Genomic DNA, 23257 nt, shown 5'->3' on the forward strand with positions numbered 1-23257 from the left:
CTTGGCATACTTGCTTATACTATATACCAAGATTGAGTTCTTACAGTTTTTTCAGTTTAAAATTCAGCAGGGTTTGCATTGATGAAACATTTTCTACGCATTAAACTGAAGCTATCTGTTGATAATTGATGTTTCTGTTTAGTGGTACCGGTGTAAACAAATGCAATCGTTATAAGTTATAAAAAAATATTTATTTTTTAAAAGCTGTTAAACGGAGATTTAAGTATAAAATTTCTTGTGTGGATGACTATAGTTCAGCAACAATTTTGAATTGATAGTTTAAATAAAGGAAGCAAAATTAAAGTAATAATTACTTAGGTTACTTATCTGTCATATCTTGAAAAGATATTATGTTAAAACAAATTTTATAGAATAATTAGTGAGAATCTTTCCAGATTGATGCTTTTTTAAGAAATTTCTTTGTTTAAAAAATGCATCAAACTACCCAATTATTTCAATTATCGGAGATATTTCTATACTATATTTCTATAAACTTATAATTTGCTGTCAGGTTAAAAGTTAGTGTCAGTGAAAAAGACATCATAAAAAATTGGCTTTGACCTAATGCTTGATCCATGTCTTCTGGATTAAATTCAATATTGCAGGGCTAAAAATTTAACATTAAGACCTACAAATCCAGTGTATACACTAACTACTCAATGTTAGTATTAAATTAAAATTTTCAACTTTATTATCAGAAATTTAAGAGCTGGTGTTGTTCCTAATCCTCCCCCACATTTTTATTCAATATACTGTCATTTTTTTTAAAATGTCCTATGTTTAAAAGTAATTACATTATAATGAGTTTTATTAAGTTTAGTCAAAAAAAAGATGCAAAACTTATTAAGTCGTCACTAGCAAATTTTTAGATCCCCTCAGTATGCAGCTTAACTTGTTTCTCAGAATTTTTTTTTGTAAACTTTTTTTAAATATAATTTTGTTGCATTTATAATTTGAATATATTTTTTAAGCATGCAGAAAATTGCAAAACATATAGAATTTAAATTTTGTATTATCTTATAAATTATTTGTTTGATAGTAATTTATATAATTCTTATGTTGTTTTGCACAACGGTGAAAACCATTTTATGGATGTAATTAATGTCTTCATAATTGTTTCTATAATTTATAATGGCTATAATTTTCACCCTGTACTTGTATGAGCTTGGTAATAAATTTAGTTTGTATTAAAAACAGGGAGTGTGAAAAATTAAGGATTTTACACATATTTACATTATAATCCCAAGTTGAATATGCAATAAAGTCATGAAAGGAACTGTGCCTAGTTTTAAAAACTTTTTAATTTATTTTAATACAAGATTTTTATTTTTATTCCATTACAATCTTTAAAATATTTTAAGCTGATTATTATTATTTTTTAATTTTTTACAATGCTGAAATTATGCACAAAATGAAATTTACTTAAATAAGGTCTAGTTTTGCTACTGTTAATGAAATTATTCAATTTAAAACTCTTCATGTTTTGTAAATCTTAATCCAGATACTTTTACTTAATACAGTTTAATCAATCTGATAAAGAAATGTTTTAGTATGTTGTTGAATTGTTTAGCTAAAAACTGTATTTTATGCATGTTTCAGGATGTCAGACACATGGAGTGACATTCAGGCGTTCAAATCTAAGCAAAGTAGCTTACGTGAAAGATTACAAAGGCGCAAGAAAGAGAGGGAAGATTTAGTTCTGAGTATAACCAATGAGTTAAATGTAGGTAGTCCTAGAAGTAATAGCCCTACTCTTATTGCTAAAGAAGAAAATAATGCAGCACAGGAACTTAAAGCTGATCCTTTAGTTGAATACAAATTACTTATGTGTTTATGTGATGCTATTAATTTGCCTACAGATTCAAGAAATTTAGTGACTACTATTACTAAATCATTAAACAAAGATGTGCCACATTTAGTGGTGGAGAATTTGCTACAGAAATTTGCAACACAAGAACTTATTACTATTACAGAAAGTTCCACTAATGAAGGTAAAAACTGCTTATTAGTTTCTTCTGCAGAGCATACCAAACTTCAGGCTTTAGCTAATGATATATGTGCTCAAGATCCGTCTATAAGTAAGATTCATGGTGCAGAGAAGAGGAAAGCTGAAGAAACATTAGAGGATGAACCTAAAACCAAAATCATCTGTAAAAATAAAGATGTAGCCAAGAACAATCGAAACACAGACACTATAGAAGATTTGCTATCTCTACCGTCCGCTAGAGAAAAAGAAACTAAAAAAGTTGGAGAAGAAATTTTAGAACTATTAAGTAAACCTACTGCCAAAGAACGTTCTCTTGTTGAACAGTTTAGATCACAAGGAGGTGCCCAAGTTCAAGAATTTTGTCCTCATGGCACAAAAGATGAATGCACTAAAGTGTCAGATGCAAATCAGCCATGTAATAAACTTCATTTTAAAAAGATTATTCAAAAACATACTGATGAATCTTTAGGTGACTGTTCTTTTTTGAATACCTGTTTTCATATGGATACATGTAAATATGTTCATTATGAAGTAGATTATTCAACTATGACTCAAATATCTAAAGTCATAAAAATTGATAAGAGTGATTCAATCTCTCATGACGGAAATAAGTTGGTACTTTTCCCTCCTCAGTGGATACAGTCAGATTTGAGATATTTTGACATGTCCATATTAGGGAAGTTTGCTGTCGTAATGGCCGATCCTCCATGGGATATTCATATGGAGTTGCCTTACGGTACTATGTCTGATGATGAAATGAGACATTTAAACATTCCAAGCTTGCAAGATGAGGGCCTGATTTTTTTGTGGGTTACTGGTCGAGCTATGGAATTGGGTAGAGAATGCTTACAATTGTGGGGGTATGAAAGATGTGATGAAATTATCTGGGTGAAAACAAATCAACTGCAGCGTATCATCAGGACTGGAAGAACGGGACATTGGCTTAACCATGGAAAAGAACATTGTTTAGTTGGTGTTAAAGGTAGCCCTAAAGAAATTAATAGAGGTTTAGATTGCGATGTCATTGTTGCTGAGGTACGAGCAACAAGTCACAAACCAGATGAAATATATGGCATCATAGAAAGATTATCCCCCGGTACACGGAAAATCGAACTTTTTGGTCGACCTCACAACATCCAACCTAACTGGATAACTTTGGGAAACCAAGTAGATGGTGTACGCTTAATTGATCCTTCTCTCATTGAAGCATTTAGAAAGATGTATCCCGATGGAAATTGTATGAAAAAACCGGAAAGTTAAAAGCCATGGAATGAATTTGTAATTATTATCAATTATTCATTAAAATTAATACCTTATATTAATTGATGTAGCACTTGTTGTTTGTTATCCGTGTTGAAATTAATTTTTTTCTTTTACTATGTAGCATGGTTAGATTTTTTAACATAAGTGTCAAACTGGTAAAAACATCAAAAACTCAGGATAAAGTGAAGTTTTTATTGCATTTTTTAAACATAAAATAAATATATAAATCTACACAAATATAAATAAATGCTTTAAAAACAACATATCATTAACAAATGTTGGATAAAAATTGTTTTGGGTAAAAAAAAAAAAAATTAAAAAAATTTCCATTTAATGTTCATATTTTCTTTCATTGTTTATTTTACTTGAGAGCTCTCACTTTGAAGTATTTTTTAAATAGACTGAATAAAATAAAAAACATAGTGTAATAGCATCAAGTGTATAATGTAATAATATCAACTATTATTTTAGTTTTATATATTTTTTTGCACTTTTTTGTAAAGTTTTACAGCTCTATAAAATTTTAGCAATGGAATAACTGAGGACTAATTGTCTAAAAAATATAAATGAATTTTAATATAATAAAGACTAATGAGCAATCTCCATCTCTTGTAGTTTTTTAATGTAATTAAGTTTTTTTTTTCTTTCCATTATTAAAATGTCTTCTTTGAAGCAACTTCACAATTAAAGAGTTTCCAGCGGATCTTTTGTTTACCTGTATTTGAAATATATTTATAGGAATATTCCATTTGTATTTGAAATATATTTATATAATTGAAATGTAATTATAGGAAAATACTTTTTCCAAGATATTTGCTCTTAAAGATATGGTAAATTTTAGAAGAAAAGTTGTACTTAATATTCGATTTTAAATATTACCTGCAATGTTTTATTTAAAATATGAATAATAAATAACAATTACACCAATTTATAAACACGGTTTTTTAGGTTTTTCATCCCGCAGTTTATTCCATGGTTATGAGGTAAAAAACTTGCCAACCCTGCATCATAGTATAATCATTGTGACAAAGCAGTTATGCTGCATTATATGTTCTATTAATGACAAAGATGTATTTAATAAAAAATAACAATGATTTTTTTTTAATCCTCTAAGTTTACTACTCTGGGAAAATTCTGGAAAGAAATTGTATTTTTTTGATACGATGTTTTATTTTCTCTTTGAATGACACAGAAAAAAAAAATTGTGTTGCAAGACATCTGCCAGCTTGAAATTCAGAAAGAGACAGTTCGGACTTTTCTTCATTTTTAAAATATTTTTATACTGAAAGAAAAAAGGCTTTTTAACTTATCTGACAACTCAAATTTAATTAAAATTAGTCAAGATAAATTGATACCAATTACATTTTCTTGTATAACATTATTGCAATTTTAATCACTACTCTTTAAAGCTAAGGTAATTAAGTAAAAAGTAAGTTGACTAAACTTAATTATCTGAAGTAATGAGATTCTGACCTACTTCGGGCACATCAAAATATTGTAGTTACAGAGGTAATATTTTTAATCAATAAACTGTGAAAATCAAGGTTTTTTCTAAACAATACTCCATCTAATTCTGAACAGTCTTATTTATTCATATTCCTCCTTAAACCCTGAAAGGTATTCTCTAGATTCCATTTGTACTAAGTTAATGTTTTTTTTTTTACACAGGTCACATACCAAGCTTTCTTTTAGCATAAGTAGAAGCTATAATGGTCAAAATAAATAGTTTTTGTAATAATGAAAAGATGAATCAAATACTGAAAATTAAACTTTCAAACTTAAACAAATCTAAAGCAGCCACTTGATTTTAATTAATAATTTTCTTTAAAAAAAATTCTAATAGATTTGGGTTGACAAAATTATTTAAATGAAAGAGGTTCTATAGTATTTGTTGCATACCATAATTTTTTTTAAGATGCACCAGTTGATTAAAGTAACAAGCATATTTAAACTTTTGCTTCCAAAAAACGAGAAGTTAAAAAATTAAAGCAGAATATTAGAGGGAAGAAACTTTTATGTTAATATAATAACATAACATGAAAATAATTGTTTTAAAAACTTAATTTAGTAAGAAATTATTAGTTCTATTAAATTATAAGTAAAAAATTGATTATAGTTATATTAAATAATAATTCAAAACTTTAATATGTAAGGATAAATTTTTTTTGATCAAAAGTAAAAGATCAATATAACAAAAAAAAAGGGAAGAAAACAGGTTCATTAACACAATTATGGAAAACAATATTATGTTTTCCAGACATTTTTTTTTAACGAATTATATTTCAAAGGAAAAAATTATGCATTATAAAAAAACAAACCATTAGATTTAAAATATATATGAAAAACTGCTGAACAAATTGTCGTTTTTAAAAATATGGACGAGCAGCAAAATAAAAATGTACAAAAGTAATATTGCTTTTCAGAAACACATCATCCAACAACATAGCTTTCAACATGAGAAAGAAAAATGCAGTAATCTTATAAATTTTATGCCAACTGTTAAAGAGAAATATCTAAAATATTTTAGAGAAAGGAAATTTTTTAGTCATTATACAGGGCAAAAATTAAAGACTTTCTTTTGGAAAAAATAAGGATTTTTTTTTTGTTGAAAAATTTAGTGACAGTGCTAATTATTTACCTTTAAAAAAAATAAGAAAACAAATTCGTTGTAATGCAAGTACTGATACAATTGTTTTAATTATTAGGCTTTTTCAAAGTAGATTTAAGGCAAATTTTGCTCACCCAGGTTGGGTTTGTTCTAGTGGGCCCACTTAAAGAAACTCCTTTCCAAGGTGGGTTTTTCAAAATTTAAGATCATTAGGTTTTGCTTTAAAAGCAAAATAATTGTCTTTAGAACAAGACCTTTCAATAATAAAAGAAAAATTAACTTGATACATAAACTGATATTTATTCAATTTATTTTAAGAGCATGCATCTGAAAAGTGAAGTAACTATTCTTTATAGAACCATGGGGTTCCTTAAACCTTACAAATATTTTTTTGTTTTATACAAAATTATTGTTATTATTAATGAAATTTTCATTAAAAGTGCCTAACTTTTATCATGATAACTAATAATGCATTTTTTTAAATATATAAATTGATTACAGTGATTTAAATTAGAAATTAAATCAAGCTACTTCCTTTATAAAAAGTTATCAGTTTGTATAAAATGAAATTATTATGTAAAAAATTTTGCAATTTTCTTCATACGTAAAAAAAAAGTAAATAAAGAAATTTGGAGAAAATATTGAAAAATTTATTCGAACAAGTTTTATATTTCGCTGCTAGACACGCATAATATATTCAGTTGTGAGCTAATCTAGCTAAAAATTCAAAACCCCTCCAATTTTTTTCTCGTTCTATGAATAAAATTTTTCATTTATAAGAGTATATAATAAAAAAATTAACACTAAAATGCTGAGCTGAATTAGAGTTTGCTTAACCATGACATGCGTCATGTTAAATTAGGTTCTATCCCAAGTAAAAAACAAGACTCTTATAATATCGAAATATTAAATTGTTCCACTTTTTTTCCATAAGTCTTAATTTAATATTTTTTAAATTCATTGAAATAAATATTTGATAAAAATTTTCATAGGATGAGTACAATTGTGCTTCAGAGGATTTATAATTTTCGAACTAAGATGTTTCATATATTAGTTCTTAGTGTGTCACAAGAGGGAGGGAGGAGTAATGCCTGCCGCCTCCACGTGGTGCCCTCTGGATACCTCTCATTAGATAACTAAATGGCAGGCAAACACTATGATGGACTTAAGTAAAGTTTGTGATACGGCATCATCCATCGTGCCGGTCAACAAGGAATGCTCGCAAGAATTAGACAGAGATTCCTGTTCTAAAATATCACTATAATCTCCAGTAGCACGTGATTAGCCCTCGAGTGAGCCCAGTGCTAATACCACTGCTTTGCAGCTTCTTGCTAGTATTGCTGGTGAGGAGGTGTCCAAAAGCACAGGACCTGCTTCTGTTGGAGTCTCTGGTTCCGGCCAGAGACACTCAGGGGACAGTTAGCCTGGCACCGCTGAACTATCCAAGAACCAGCGAAGGAAACTTAAGAAAAAGCTGAGAGAAGTGGCGGAGCTAAGAAGCCAAGGCCTTCTGATGCAACGTCCTCCTCTAATGTGCCAACCCAAATTGGAAAGGAGCCCAGAGAGGATATTGCTCCAGGGAGGAGAGCCTAATCCAGAGAAGTGGTCCTTCTTTGTAGGGATAGTCAAACTGGAGTGGGCGACCCAACTGGGAGCCTACAATCTGGAGTTTCTTTTGCGAGTGCAACTAAATCAGTCAAGATTGCTATTGTCAGGAGGGACTTTCCTTCTGACAAGCTTTCTACGGGAGATTCTGATACCATTCTCAGGAGGATGTTAGAGCTGACTAATGCCATTCCTTTTGGCGAAAGAGCGCCTGAGAACTCCAGTAATAACCCACTGAGAGGGGCTCTGATTTTCCAGTGTAATGATTACACGGTAGTAACGTGGATTTAATGAAAAATCCTTGGGTGACATCACGCTTAGAGTTCGAGGCGCTGATAAGTTGCCCAAGACTGTGATGGTGGCCTTCAAGACCAAGGAAAAGTTCTCCGATCAAGGCACCATCTTAAGCCTTCTCTAGAGACTTAACCCGGGGTTGAAGTCAATGAGATGGAGGGTTCTGCAGAATGCTGTCGGATCTGGCACCTCTAGATGGACCTTTAAGGTTGAGCCTGATGATGTGGAGGACATAGCGAGAGCCAACTATGGAGCTTTCACTGATGTAGATCGTGGAGTCTGTAAGATCATCCACGATTCTAAAAAGACGAGGGCAGCAGAGGCTCCAATAACATCGGATGTCCTCTCTGTCGCACCTGAAGGACATTAGTCTGAGGAAATGGATCAGGAGGAGGCACGATGGAGGGTAAATTCACCTGATTCCAAGGTAAGTTCAATTGGAGCTCTTGATTTATCAGGGCAGGGGTTGAACTCTGGGTCATGTATAACTTTACGACCTGATTCACCAGCATCTATGCTTGGTATTGACGAAGCAATAAGGCTGTTAAGGGAAGATTTTTCTTCTAAATCCAACCAGGATAGGTGGTTGCCATTCTGGTTTTCCTAATCTGTAACCAATCGAGGCAACAATAAGAATCAAGGTTGGTCAAATTATTCCCCATCATAGCGTTGCTGCCTCTAGTTTCTGAGCTATACGGCTGAACGATGGAAAATTAAGATATATACAATAGCCTTAGACTCGAAAGGGTAGAATTATGGGCCTCAACGTGAAGGGTTTCAATACTTTTTATGATGCCCGTTGTGATCCTCCCAGGGCCTGCATATTGGATAGGTGCCCCAGGTAGCAAAAAGATATGATCTAATATTAGAAAGATGCAGTATAATACTGCCGTGCTAGAAAACGCAATACTATTGAATCCTATCTTCTAATATTAGAGCTAATATTATATAAAATTAAAAAGTATTCGATCTAACATTCGAACTTTCAAAATTATCATCTATTTCATTACTTTTGGTCCAGCGCNTCTTTAATTGCCTAGGGCCTACGAAAATTGGCTATGCCTAGGGCCTACGAAAGGTATAATCCGGCTCTGATTCCCCATCATAGCGTTGCTGCCTCTAGCTTCTGAGCTATAGGGCTGAACGATGGAAAATTAAGATATTGCTCTTATACAATAGCCTTAGACCCGAAAGGGTAGAATTATGGGCCTCAACGTGAAGGGTTTCAATACTTTGTATGATACCCGTTGTGATCCTCCCAGGGCCTGCATATTGGCTAGGTGCCCTTAACAGTTAAATGCTCTTAACCTTGTCAACTTCCTCCACCGAGTTTTTGTTGCTGGTAAGCTTAAATTCTATGACAAAGAAACAGATTCTGACTTTGTCATTGTTTTTGCCTATCTTCCTAATGAGGAGAAAGACCCACTGGCTGATGTTGCCAAAGTAATAATTGGCCTATGTACATACTGGCCTAGGTCATCTTCGGCTGCGACGCAAATGCTCACCACACAGTGTGCAGTAGAAGTGATTGTAACCCGCTGGGGGATGTATTAATGGAGCATATCTTATTCTATAACTTATATGTCCTTAATAAAGGTTAAGGTTATGAACCTACCTTTGTTACGAGCAACAGAAGGGAAGTCATTGGCCTTGCTTTATGTAATTCTATTTCTACTTTATGTAATACATTACTGATTGGAAGGTATCTGATGGCGCAACTCGGATGGTCAGAGACAAGCTAAAGAGCTGTATCGTGACTGTCCTAGTGTTAGAGCTCCTTAAGCTAAACAGGAGCAGTTTGAGGAAGATAGTTGTCTTCTCACTGGATACTGCACCCTCAGGAGACACCTATTCATAATGGGCATTGAATCTAATCCTATTTGTCGAGGTTGTCATCTTGAAGAGGACATTTGACGACGTATACTTTGTGATTGTCCGTTCTATTCTGTTTGAAGATTTGAGCATTTAGGGCAACATTGAATTAAGGAATGGGAACTGCCAGACGTTCCTTGTCATGTGTTTGCTGAACTTCATTTCAGCTATAAAGCTTTCTTGTTAATCATGATTTAGGGTTTGGGTACAGTAGACCTTTGGAGCTGCCCAACTTCTAAGTCTAACATGAAAAAAAATAGTCTAAAACGATTTTTCAAAGTTGTCAGCACATTTCTATGGCTAGAAAATTGGTAAGGTTCCTTATTTTTTCGTCATTTACTTGTAATATTTCTTTGTCATCCTTTATTAACAGATATTATTCTCTACTATTGTTATGATTTGATATTTTATTTTTATAGCAAATTAAAAGTTTATATCTAAAAGCGGTATTCTTTTATTATAAAATAATCCTGTAATACAACCTTATTACGTAATGTTTAATAAAAAAAAAAGCATTTTAAGAAAAACACATTAAAAACGATATGTAACTTAACCATTTTGAAATTATTACTAAACAGTAAATATGTTATATTTACTTTTATAATTATTTCCAGCCAAAACTGTTATTAGGAATTAACTTCTCATAATATTAGTAAATAATCAGGCGAAAAACATTAACTAATTTTAAAGTAACCAAAAGTTGAATAGAAATTTAAAAAAACAACAGTATTTTAAGTTGCAATGTTAACCGAACAAAATGATTAAGTCTAAGCTTCTATTTTAAGTCTAAGCTTAAATTTTATTTTAATAGACTATAAAATTTTTTTTTTCATTTTAATTGGATTTGACTCAGTTTTTCAATCTGTTTATCCTTAAGAAATAAAAATAACAGTGTAACAATCTAAAACCTAAAAAAAAAAAAAGTTTACATTTTAACAAAACAAGTTATAAATAGTAACCAAATATTTGGCTCAGGGTTCCCACTGAATTTCAAAAAAAAAAAAAATTCCCTGACTCTTAAAGGTATATTTGGTGAATTTCAATGGAAGTTAAAATCATATTTTATCTATTCCATCAGAAAACTGATTTTTTTTTATTTGTAATGTCAAATCTTAGATTCTGTGAGCAAAAACATAAAATAGAATGGGAATGGAAACAGAGAAAAGTTTCACTAAAAAGTGGAATTTTATAAAATTATTGTAATAAATGTTTGAATGATTAAATTTGAACAAATCAATAACAATTAAGATTGGCTATTTTTTAGGTATGATATAAGAATTTTCCTGGTTTTTGTAAAAACTGCAACTTTCTCTTTAAAAAAATGGGATCTTTTCCATATGCGGTAACTTTCTTGTCCATATCCTATTATTTTCTTTTAAAATGATTCCCTCTCCTTATAGGGTACCATTTTAAACAAAAGAGAGAATTTATAATAAAAGAACTAATATATTAATGAAATCATTCCTCTTGCCTTGTACTCATCCCTTCTTGTCTCTCTAAGATGCTCTATCCTTGATGCATGGTCACATTCTAGGTGATAAAAGAACAACATTTTGTTTTTAATATTTTTGTAAGACTGAAAAATTGTATCGATCAAGTATAGCGATACTCAAACTTAATTTTTTTTATTATAACTGAAATATTTATTTAAATATTCAAGCAAACAATAAACTAAGTAAAAATTATTTTGTTATTTTTTTTTTAAGGAACTCACCCTCAATCAAGAAACTTTCTAAAAACAAAAAAATAGGGGGAACAAGCCAAATCCAGTCCTTACTTGCATAATATTCAGTCATTTCAATTCATTTAAGAATTTGGGCCAGCATTTTACTTTGATAAACACAGCCTTTAAGTACAGATAGAAGTAGTTTTCTTTAGTTGATGTGCATAATTTATTTCTCCTTCTCAAATTTAGTTTTAGCATAAATATCTTTAATTAGTTTAGCACAAGTATCTTTATGTGGGGGCATGTCTTGGTAGTTGTTATGAGGTAATGTTTGCATTATTTTTTGCACTTATGATTCAGCAATCTCATCCTATAACACAAGTTTTTATCTAGCTGATAGGTCTTACGTCAGATAAAAATTAGTCGAATTAGTTTGTTTTGCAACAAGATTTTGGTTTTTACAAAGAAAGTTTTAATAATTGATTCATTATTATTGAGCCTAATAAACCCTGTCATTATGAACAAGACTAAAATTTATTAAGAAATTTTCTTAAAATTCTTTAAGGGGAAAAAAAAAATCAACTGTTTCTGAAGATTTTTCTTCCTCTTTGTTCCTCACTTTTGCTATGAAAATCCCTATGTTTTGCCATGAATCACTCAGTTGTAATAACTAAAGTTGCTGATATGCAAACCATAGAATAGAAGTTTTATTTATTATCTGTATCTCTTGTATCTGGGTGCATGTTCCTAACTAAATATTTCAAGATTGCGAAGTCTGAATTATAGGAAGGAAAAAACTAGGAATAAATATGTGTTAATGATAATGTATTTCATGGCAGGTTTGTTATACGTAGGGACAATTGCCAAAGATAAATAAAAAAAAGTCCATATCATTATTTTAATTAGTGTAAATACGATTTACAAAATGCAAGCTGTTTTTAAATAATTTCCATGCACTAAAGCTTTAATTTTTTATAATTTTGGCTTACTTCGGTTTGACCAGAGAACTTATAGTCTCCTTATAAACAAATTTAATTCTATATGCATTTTATTTACATTATTTAGTATCAGATATTTATATATATAACTTCTAACAATAGGTAGCATGAAGTAATTTATCAAAATGTATAGATTTTACAGAAGATAGAAAAGTTAGTTTTACGCTCAAGATTATTGGGCAATAAATTAGCAATGCAGTATTATGTGGACAAATTTATTTTTGATACATGTTAATATTTAAATACAAAACGCCAAAAATATTGTAATATAAAACTACATCATCTTCTCTTCTTGATATTTATAATGCAAATCAGCAGCATCTTCCACGCTTATTGCCTTCCAACCAGTCTCAGTAACATGATAAACTAGAAGTAAAAGTTAGGAAAATTTAAGATTAACATTTAAAAAAAAAAAAAACAAGCTTAACTAAAACAGTACAAGCAGCTAGGGGAGAAAAAAAAAGGTTTTTTTAAATACAAAAATATAGAACAATCTTTCAAAACAAATTAAGTTACTAAAGTTTAAGAAATAGAAATATATAGTTTTATCTAATAATGTTAATTAGCTCTATTTGACTTATGGACAAAGAAACATATTTTTAATTTATTATATTTTGTAAAATACCTAAGTTTGAAAATGAAGTTCTTTCCTGCATTTATATCACTTAAAAAAGCAGGTTTTTACTGAAAAGAAGAAGTAAGTTCAATATTTTGAAATGCATACCAAACAATTTATTGGTGTGAAAAAAAAATGTAATAATTTATTTGAGTTACATATATATTATTTTATAACTTATTTTGGATATCTATTTATCAACACAGATAGTGAAAATAGAATATGGTTTTATCAAAATAAGTAACACTTGGATAGAAAAACTCTGCTATTTTGACTTAGGCTTCTGTAGCAACCACATCGCCATCTGAACAGGCAGTAGATGCTCAGACTTTGAACTGAATGGACCTATTTTTCTTCTTCTCATAATTATTCAAATCTATATTTGTCCGTGTGCTATTTTCAAATTAATAAAAATGTTTGGCACTAAGCTGTTCTTTATTTAAACCCCCGAGATCTAGCTAGGGCCACATCGCCACACAGCGTCTTCTATTCAAATTTAGTTTGCGCGTCTGCTAATAATATTTTCAGGTGGAAAACCATTTTCCGCTTAACAACATGTTCCTTGGAAAACCCTTTTCCTGCACAACAATACACGATTGGATTACAGTGTTTCTACAGCAAAGTCGTGTTTTGTACAATTTAAATAAGAATGACAAGGAGAGAAAAAAAGGTCCATTCAGTTCAAAGTCTGAGCATCTACTGACTCTTCAGATGGCACTATGGTTGCTACATAACTAAATAAATATTGAAAATAAAATATGGCTTAATGAAAATGATTAACACTTGGACATAAAAGCAAAGTGACTTTTACAAACAAAGTATTATTTTTTTTAAACACACACTATATTTTATGATACATAGCATTAACTTTGACAGTATTAACATACTTTGTTAAATACAATAAAATAATTCTTAAAGATGCACTTACCTCTAATCAAATTACCACTGTATGCATCTCTATGAGTAGCATGATAAATTGCTCTACGACCTAATTCTTGAGCCTCTTTATCCTCCAAATCCCAACTGTATCCACTATCTAAAACACTGTAAGCATAAGTACCTCCTGAACCAACAGCAAAAACATTACCAGGAAAACGATTTCCATCACTATCCACATAATATAAGCCAGGTCCCTAATAAAAAAAATATTTTTTTTAGGAATTTAAAATATCATTATTTTTATGCAAAGTTAAACATAAAACTTTTATTATAAGCAACCTAATTTTTCTAAAGCCTAAGTTACAATTTTTTTTTTTTTTAGAATTTCTTTTTTAATATGATAGAGTAAAAATAAACTCATACCATTTCATGTAGTCAAAATAATGAAAAAAAACTTACTAGAAAATACTGAAATGAAAAACAGTATTTTCATAATAGTTAATTAAATTTTTATGAAAATAAATAACTCTACAATGCAAACTGATCAATGCTTAGTTTATCACAACAATCTTGTTTTTCATTACTTTCTAGAAAAAAAAAAGTTTATGAAAATCTGGGCTGACAAGCTTCTTTAACCTAAAGAGAAAATAATAATAGGTCAACAATTAAAAGATAAATAAAATGTCGTAACTTAAGCGAAGGCAAAAAAACAACTTTTTTTTCGCATATTGATTTGAAATAGCAATTAATTTATTTAACAAGTGACCCAAAAAAAAAGATTTATGCCATAATCGTTAGTAATAAACATCACATCTTAATTTTAACTGAAAACTATTAGTTCTTCGAGTGTAATAATAATAATATATATATGCAATTTTTTTTGGAAATGAAACACGTATATCTATTTCATAGTAAAATATAATAAATCAGTACCAAATTTCACTTGTATCTAGATGTGCAAGGATATAACTAAAATATCACATTCAATGCAATTATACTTAAAATTAATAAGACAACAAACAGAGGCTTAACAAAATGTTATTTCAGTATATTTTAAATATTACCAATTACATATTTGCAGTTACTTTACATTACACACCAATTAACTACATTTCACTAATGTTGATGAAATTCATCTCTGAAAACTCATAAACTCTCTCATAATAACAATTAGAAGGTGTATTTATATTATTCAATTACAAGATATTTATTTTAGTTTCAATAAATCTTTTAGCCATAAACTTCTTTACATAATCACTTCTTTTAAAACATAAATTATTAATACTTTTAACTGAAATGCTTAAGTATTTGGTTAAAAAAAAATAGTTTAAAAAATAACCTAACGGAAAAAAAATAAATAAATATTCTATCACAGTCAAAAATGAAATTCGAATGTTCTATAGCAGGGGTTTCCAACTTACACGAGGCCGGGGGCTGCAATTAAAAAAAACCTGTTAAATGGTAAGCCACAACTTCATCAAAATTTTATATAGGACTCTTATGTTTGAAGTAATATTAAATACTACTGTCAGACTTTTATCAAGTTGCACAAAACAAAAGTATTGAATTACAAATTAAAATAAGAAGTAGATTTTTACCTGAGAAATAATTTTTTTGCACCATTGGTTATGTCAAATTTCACAGAAACGAAGAAATTAGGTTTTTTTTTTTAATGAAAGAAAAGTGCTTTAAACCCATAACCAAAAAACGGTAACTAATATATTTCAGTTCGCAGGACACAAAAAAAAGGCTTTGCAGGCTGCCAGTTGGTAACCACTGTTCTATAGCATGTATTTAGCAAAGTGTTATGCAAGACAATGCCAAAGATAGTTCAAAGATCTTATCAGCTAGATACGATAAAAGCTTATTTCTATTATATGGTTAAGGCCCATGTCTTTAAAAGTCTAAGTTAAGACAGGTTTTATCATTATCTTGTATACAAACTTTGTCCTTTCCATTGAATGGGATTTCAATGAAGATCTTAAACTTAGAAAAAAACAACGATTCATTTCAAAAACTCTTTTTTTTGATATAAGGATTAATACTTTAATAGTCAATTTTAAATCCCAGATAGGAATTTCTTTTTCTTCAAATTTATACTTAAAAGAGTCTGTCTTAAACAATTCAGGAATATTTTCCCTATTGCTTCAATAAATATACTTTTTCTCCTCTGTTAAATATTATATTATTACACTCAATTTCCTTGCTGCCTCCTTCAAAATTCCAAAAAGGATTCTCCCAATATAACTCCACAACTTGAAATTATGTCTACATCATCAGCATATGTCAGGATATATATTAATTCATAAAAAAATTGTAATCTTTGTATTAATATTCCCAGAGCAGATAACTTTTAGCGATAAGGGAAGTCATGCAAGAACTTTTACGATAAGAATGGGCTTCACAAGTTTAACTTTGGAACATTAATTTCTGACAGAACATTTAGTACCTCGGCTCTATCAATGACATCATAATCTGCTCTGAAATTTTCAAACAAATGTGGAGTCTCAATTTCATATTCACAACATATTTTTAAAATTTGCCTCAATGCGATGATGTAATCAATTTTCTATTTTTTTTTAGAAATGGCACCGATTCACCAATAAGTTTCAACATAAAAAAGTTAATGAATAAAATATTTGAGAATATTTTATAAGCAACACACAATATCCTTATTACTCTATATTTTTCACTGCTCAATACACTTCCTTTTTTACTGACACATTATGGATTTGACTCTAAAATATTTATATGTTTTTTACACTTTAGAATTAATAATGTAGAAAATTAATAGATACTGCACCCATATTAGATAGTTATAAGATAATCTTTCAAGAATTTAAAAATAGGAAGCATAAAATAATAAAATTTTAATACTCAAACAAGCAACGAACTGAGTAAATTATGATAGGAATTGTTTTCTCTTTTAACTTTCTACAATTTACGAAACATTCTAAAATAAAATGAAAAAACCTAGAGCAATTTTGAATAAGCAATGTAATGTCAACATAATATGATCAAATGTAACATGGATACAAAGACAATATGTCTATATTAGGTTGAAGTACATAGTAATATAAACAGTTTTTGTTTTAAAAATTTAATCATATTTTTATACTTAATATTTATGAACAGTAAAATAATGAAGAATGCTACTATGCCCACCACTAAATTCATAAAAACTGTTTAAATTAACAAGTAGGAAAGTAAAATTCTTACTCTTTTGTCCCATCCACAAATCATCACACCCTGAAAAATAGAGGACATATTAGAGAAATATCTATAAAAAAATTGAGCATTGAAAAAAGCAAATTTTTCTAAAATTTATACCAATGAGAGTCCCATTCCTTTGTAGTTAAACATTATGTTAGCTAAAAGTTTTGATGCAGCTGCAACTGATATACGTTCACGATTTCTTAATTCATAAATCCTGTAAGAGAATTTAGTTTTATGGAAAAAATAGGATGATGAAATAACCAGAGACACATCATAAAATATTTATAGAAGATAGTAAAGAATCATTAAGTTCAACCATCATACTTAATTTCCTCAACTATTTAAAAAAAATATATAATATGCTTAAAATGAATATTTCAATTATTATTTTTTTTATTCTGCTTAGAATACTTCATATATAGTTTGACAATGGATTTAAAAAAAAAAAGTTTAATTTCAAAATCTGTGTTGTTTGTTGAATTTTCAGAACACTATCTCTTCAATAAGTATATATTACCAAACATTCGAAAAAATGAAGCATTACATATCTAATATCATTGATCTTCCACTGTCTTTAAAAGGGCCCTGGTTGTCCTCTGGGGCACCCTCTTTGCACATTTTGTAAAAATTTGTCGCTATCCCTTTAGAACACTGCCTTTTTATTCATATTCCATTTTGGAAAAAAAAAATCACTTTAATAACTCACAGGTGGAATTATCTGTGTTTATAGGCTTAATTCTGATTTCTATTACATATATTTATTTAGTCTGGATTAATTTCAACTGATTAAATTTTCATAAATTTCTCTTTTTTGGGAGGGGTGGGTTAGAGGGGTATATTAATGAATTTTTTATGTGATTTAAAAATTGTTATTGAAATAAATATCTTAAAAAAAATTCATCTTTGAATTTTCATTTTCTCATAATTTTCAGTTTGGATTATAGAAAAAAGCTTTCAAGTTGTTAATTAATTACTTTTTAGTTTACTTTTCTTGGAAAAAAATGTGTGCACAGTGTTTTAGCATGCCTTTAATTATTTTTTATAAATACAACATTTTCTCTTTTTTCGATAATAAGTAAGAATTACTTTTTAAAAGATACACATAAAATAACATTAGAGGGTAATTTACAAAATGTTGAGGATCAAATTCAGTTATTACATCATATTACACATTTTGATAAATTTTTGTGGTGTTAGGTGTTGTTCAAAAGTGCTCTTATATATTTCTAGTGTGAATTCAGGATTTTATAAAAATTTATAATTTGACTGCTTTACGACAGAATCAGAATTCAAATTCTTAAAATTTTGAATAAATTTGAGTTTATTTCTCTTCAGTTAACAAACAATATTTCCTCAACCTATAAGAATATGTTGTGGACTTTAATAACAATGGTAATTTCATACTTTTTTGTAAAACTGGTCTTGGGTATATTGGTTAGACTAAATTTACCATTAGGCTTTGATTTTAAGAGAATGGAAGTTAAAATAGGTATTAATAATAATTTTAATAGAACTAACAAGAAAAATACTTAAAATTTAAAAAAATGTAAGTCCAAAATACAGCAACATCTTTACAACTTAATTTAACAGATATAAATAACTGTTAAAAACTAAGAAAAGGCTTATAGAACTAAGTAAGATCGCAATTTTTAAAAATATTCAACAACTGCAAAAAGTCTGTCATTATGACATACTAATATTAACTTACCCATTCTTATACAATATTACACAATAAAAATCTGAAATTAGTTTGATTTTTGATATTTATTTTTTTCTTAATAATAAAAATCTGAAACACTCAGTACCTGCATCTTTCAGCTAGAATACGTTCCCAATAAACACAATCGGCAGCACCACCAGCCATTGTACCCAATAGGTAATCATTGATTTCAATTACTTTCTTAACAGCAGTTGAAGCTATAAAAAAGAAAAAAAAATTGAAGCTTATTTAAGACAAGAATAAAACAATAATATAAAAATTCATTCGAGTATTAACACAGCACATGGTTGAGACAATGTATTTTAATTGGATTAGTGACAAACATTTAAGTAATTAAATCAAAAGGTTATTAGCAACGGGGTTATTAGAAAATTTAAATCTATACCGAACTCTCATTCAAGATTGGTTTGCAAACATAACTACACAACCTTCACCCAAGTCATCAAATTACATAATTATTATATTTAGTCATTAAATTCTACTTCTAATTTAAAAAAAAATTCCTTATTCTAATGTTTTTCTTCTTCTTTTCGAATTTGAAGAAACAAGCCATTGAAATTTTGAATTTATGATAAATCTAAAATCTAAGCTTAAAAAAAGAAAAAAAAAGGAAACTATTAAAAGAGAAATAAAAATCAAAAGCTTATTTAAGACAAGAATTACAGAATAATAATATAAAAAAAAAACATTCCTGGTATTAACACAACACATGGTTAATAGATGACGAAGAATTTTAATTAGATCAGTGACAAATATTTAAGGACTTGAATAAAAAGACTATTCAAGACAAAATTATTAGAAGGGTTATACTTATACCTAACTCTTACTTAAGAGTAGTTTGTCAACGATTTAACAACACAAGTCATTGAGTTTGAGTTACATAATTATATTTAGTGGTTTATTTATACTTCGAATTTCTAAAATATTCTTTATTCTGAATGCCATTTTAAAATTTAGAGAATCAAGCTATTGTAAATTTTGAATTTAAGATATAGCTTAAGACAAACCTTAAATATTAAAAATTTTTATTTCTGTACAACATAACACTATTAAAATTCAAAAAAAGGTTTGAGTAATATAAGATATTATTTCATACAAATGTATGGTCCAGTAGTTGCTCTTGCATCAACAGCAATTATAACACCTCCTTTAAATTTAAAGCCACATGTAGTTGTTCCTTTGTGAAAGTCTATTCCTACACGATTTCCATGTTCATCTTTTTCAAAAACTTGCTGAGCTGTGCCTGGCTAAAAATTGACAAACCAAAACAATTAAACACAAAATCAGCACAAAACTAAAGTACATGGCAAAAAAAACAACAACACCTTAATAACATTGAATTCAATAATTCTCAAATTTTCTTGCACTAGGATACAATATTAATGTTTTGAAGGCCTAATCTTAAACATGCTAATAAATAAGTGTAGACAATGAAAAACAAATGAAATTATGAAATCGAAACAAAAACAAACCTTTTTTCTCGAAAGATTAGGATTCTCGGTACACAAAACATGGAGTTTAGGTCAGACAAAACAGTTAAGGTCAGAGAGGGGTGGAAACTTTAAGCTCCTTAATGTTAATCTCACTTTTTCCATATCTCATTACGTCATAGAGGTCATATATTAAAATTTTTGTTTTTCAAGAACCATTAGACCAATTCCCTTCAAATACATTGGATTTTGTTATTTTAAACCACATACTACATAGATTAAATTGATATAAAAAAACTGACTCCTCACAATTTAATTCAGTTCATTACTAAATTTAATAATAAAAAATGAAAAATAACAGAAAATAAATTTTTACACAGAATTATTTTAAGATAAAAAAGTTCAATAACTGTGCGCACAAATTTCCACATTTTCTTGAGTGCAGTTGAGGCTCAAGAATTCAAATCCCAAGACAAAAAAGGTACGTTTATTCAGAGAAATTACATCTTTGAGTTTAGATTTTATAACCTAAAATATTTTCTAAGCAAGTTAAATATTTTTAAATTTTGCACCATTAAGGTTACAGGGTTCTCATTCAATTCATAAAAAAATTTCCTGATTTCTTCAAGTTAACCAAGAAAATTTCAATGAAAATTCAGACCCTATTTTACATATAAAACGCCATTTTTCATCAGAAAACTTCAATTCTTTTAATTGTAATGTTAAATATTAAATTTTGTAAGCAAAAAATTATAATTGAACAAGGGTGGCAACATGGAAAAGTCCCACTAAAATGTCAAATTTTTACAATAAATTATAATTAATTTTAATTTTAATAATTGATTACTGTAACTGACAATTTTAAGACTGGTTATTTTCCAAGTATGATGTAGGAATGTTTTGGTTTTTGTAAAAAAAGAAAAGAAAAAAAGATTGCACTTTTTCCTAACTATTTCCTGCTTTTAAAGAGTCAAAATAAAATTCTCTGACATTTCTAGGTATTCCCAATTTGCTTTGATCAGTGGGAGCCCTGGGTTAAGTCTTAGTACATGAAAAATGGTGTATAAACTTAAGATGTTCTTTTTGGCCATGGTACATGCTTCCAATTATACAAATTATATGACATGCTTTCTTTCAGATTGTGTGAAAAATAAGTTATAGAAAAAATAATGCTTTGAAAACTGAATAAGGCGATATAGGTATTGGAAACAAAAATATGCCATTTCATTTGTGGTCTTTCAAGTATGTTTTCACAAACAATAGAACAAAAGTTTGGGCTAAACAGAAAACATATCATAGTCTACAAGTGAAAGTCATTTCTTACCATAGATGATTAAATCTGAAAAAACAATTCTGAATCAATCAGATCTCGCAATAAAATGATTATCAGATTTTGACGACAACCAGGCTTACTAAATAGCAAGTTCTCAGAAAACCAGACGAATTAGAAGGATAACCTCAGCAAAAAAGCTTTTCTTTTCATTACTGCGAGTACTACCTATCTAGTCAATGGCACTACGATAAGCTTAATTATGTTCCAAAGGAGAAATATACTTTTTAATCAACAAAAAATAAAAATTATTCTGAAGTTCAAATTCTGTATCAGCTCCAGATTATGAAACTGTGGTCAGTGGAGCAAAGTTCTTCTCTCAAGCTAGCTAAGAATTTGGGGGAGATTTCCGTATTATGATCTGTAGTAGCAGAATAATGGCCAAGACTTGGTAACTCCCAGGCAAACATCTGCATGTTTTTTTTTAAAATTTGTAAGTAAAATTTATAAATCTTGCACCTTGTCGATTGTTGCTGGTGCAACAGATCAGGACACATAAATAATGACAGAGAAGAGATTTCCGTATCGTGATCAGTGGCAGAATAATTGTCAGGTCTTAGCAACTTCCAGGCAGCAGTTCGCGGGAAGCTAAAATATAGAAAACATGACAGAATAGGAGCAACTCAAAAGGTATGACTTGTAGCCAACACGGGCAAACATGTACATGTTTCTTTTTAAAAATTTGCAAGTTTAAAATCTATTTGGCACCCTGACGATTGTAATTGGCACGTCAGATCACAATACGGAAATATCCCCTCCCCAGAGTTTGCTTTAATCAATGACATTTTTAAATCTTTTTCTTGTCAGAAATTAAAGGAATCTATATTGTGATTTTGGAATTAGATTCTGCACTTAAACAATTGAGCAGTGAAGGAAAGAAAAAAAAAGAAAAGGAAAAACACCAGGCAATGGGACAATTATGAAAATTAACACCCATAATCACATTAGACTAGCAGTTAAATTGTTAATTTATCCTAAGCATAAGTATGGGGTAGTAAGAAGGAAGCATAGCAACTGGTGCAAGCAAAATATGTTAGAGATGACGCCAGTTGTTGCTCATTATATATTACTTTCGATTTTTTGCAAATTTACTCTTCCAAAAGCTTGTAAGATACGAATTCAAACAGCGTATGATGTAATTATTATATTAAAGTAATACATTTTTAAGTGATTATCACGATCAAATTATTTGTCCAGGAAAAAATATATTTATCTATTTTGTAATGTATATTGAAGATAAAATAAATATAATACGGCAGTCACGCATAGTTTAAAGAAATAATTGCAGAAAAGATAATTCGATTTCAATGTTGCTGTAAAAAAATACTTTTTGAACTTACGTCTCTGAAAGGGGGTAATGCAAGCTGTGTAGGACAAGTTAAATTTCCGCAATATTTTGTAACAAAGTTTTCAATGTCTTCTTCATTTTGTTTCCGTTGTCCAAAACCAAAATTGGATGACACTCCACAAAGTGATTCGAGAGCCATTATTAGAGAAATAAGACAAGATGAATGACAAACAATTTTTAGTTGTTCGGCGAGAAATTGCTTCAAATGGATATTATGTATTCCATTCACAAGGCCGAATACGTTTAGAAAGTTCACAATCGAAAAGTATTGAAATCTTGAAGAATAAGCGACATTTTCGCATGTAATCAGTGCTTTAAGTTTATTCAGTTTAAGATTATGATAGCTCTTCTGTTGCCAAAATTTTATAATCCTGCATTATAAAATTTCCTTTAATAAAGTTAATGAATGATTTTGATTAATAAAG

General features: G+C 29.2%; 2 protein-coding genes across 3 annotated transcripts; one reads left to right on the forward strand and one right to left on the reverse strand.

Moving 5' to 3' along the window:
• The first annotated feature begins 102 nt into the window (after positions 1-102).
• Positions 103-3309, forward strand: LOC107455937 (methyltransferase like 3). Of its 2 annotated transcripts, none has more exons than XM_016073669.3 (2): positions 103-303; positions 1600-3309. In XM_016073669.3, exon 2 carries the CDS (start codon positions 1601-1603, stop codon positions 3245-3247), a length of 1647 nt encoding a protein of 548 aa, XP_015929155.1. In that variant the 5' UTR covers positions 103-303; position 1600; the 3' UTR covers positions 3248-3309. The 2 variants fall into 2 exon arrangements, with proteins under 2 accessions (XP_015929155.1, XP_042896813.1); XM_043040879.2 differs by lacking the exon at positions 103-303 and adding an exon at positions 353-661.
• Positions 3310-12492: 9183 nt separating this feature from the next.
• On the reverse strand, positions 12493-23158 carry LOC107455941 (Proteasome beta5 subunit). The gene is made up of 7 exons (XM_016073673.3): positions 22825-23158; positions 19821-19971; positions 18810-18921; positions 17119-17218; positions 17008-17037; positions 13838-14042; positions 12493-12659 (listed from the first exon to the last, which is right to left on the reverse strand). Exons 1-7 carry the CDS (start codon positions 22969-22971, stop codon positions 12568-12570), a joined length of 837 nt encoding a protein of 278 aa, XP_015929159.1. The 5' UTR covers positions 22972-23158; the 3' UTR covers positions 12493-12567.
• Positions 23159-23257: the final 99 nt, after the last annotated feature.

This window comes from Parasteatoda tepidariorum, chromosome 4, assembly GCF_043381705.1.
Source record: "Parasteatoda tepidariorum isolate YZ-2023 chromosome 4, CAS_Ptep_4.0, whole genome shotgun sequence".
Taxonomy (NCBI): domain Eukaryota; kingdom Metazoa; phylum Arthropoda; class Arachnida; order Araneae; family Theridiidae; genus Parasteatoda; species Parasteatoda tepidariorum.

What these genes read in the sequence shown, in the direction of transcription:
- LOC107455941 (XM_016073673.3), bottom strand. Translation starts at nt 22,971, where the DNA reads ATGGCTCTCGAATCACTTTGTGGAGTGTCATCCAATTTTGGTTTTGGA. An exon ending in ATTCTAGCTGAAAGATGCAG is followed by an intron (nt 17,219 to 18,809) that starts GTACTGAGTGTT and finishes ATTCTCTTACAG; the next exon opens with GATTTATGAATTAAGAAATC. An exon ending in TTTGTGGATGGGACAAAAGA is followed by an intron (nt 14,043 to 17,007) that starts GTAAGAATTTTA and finishes TTTTTTTATTAG; the next exon opens with GGACCTGGCTTATATTATGT.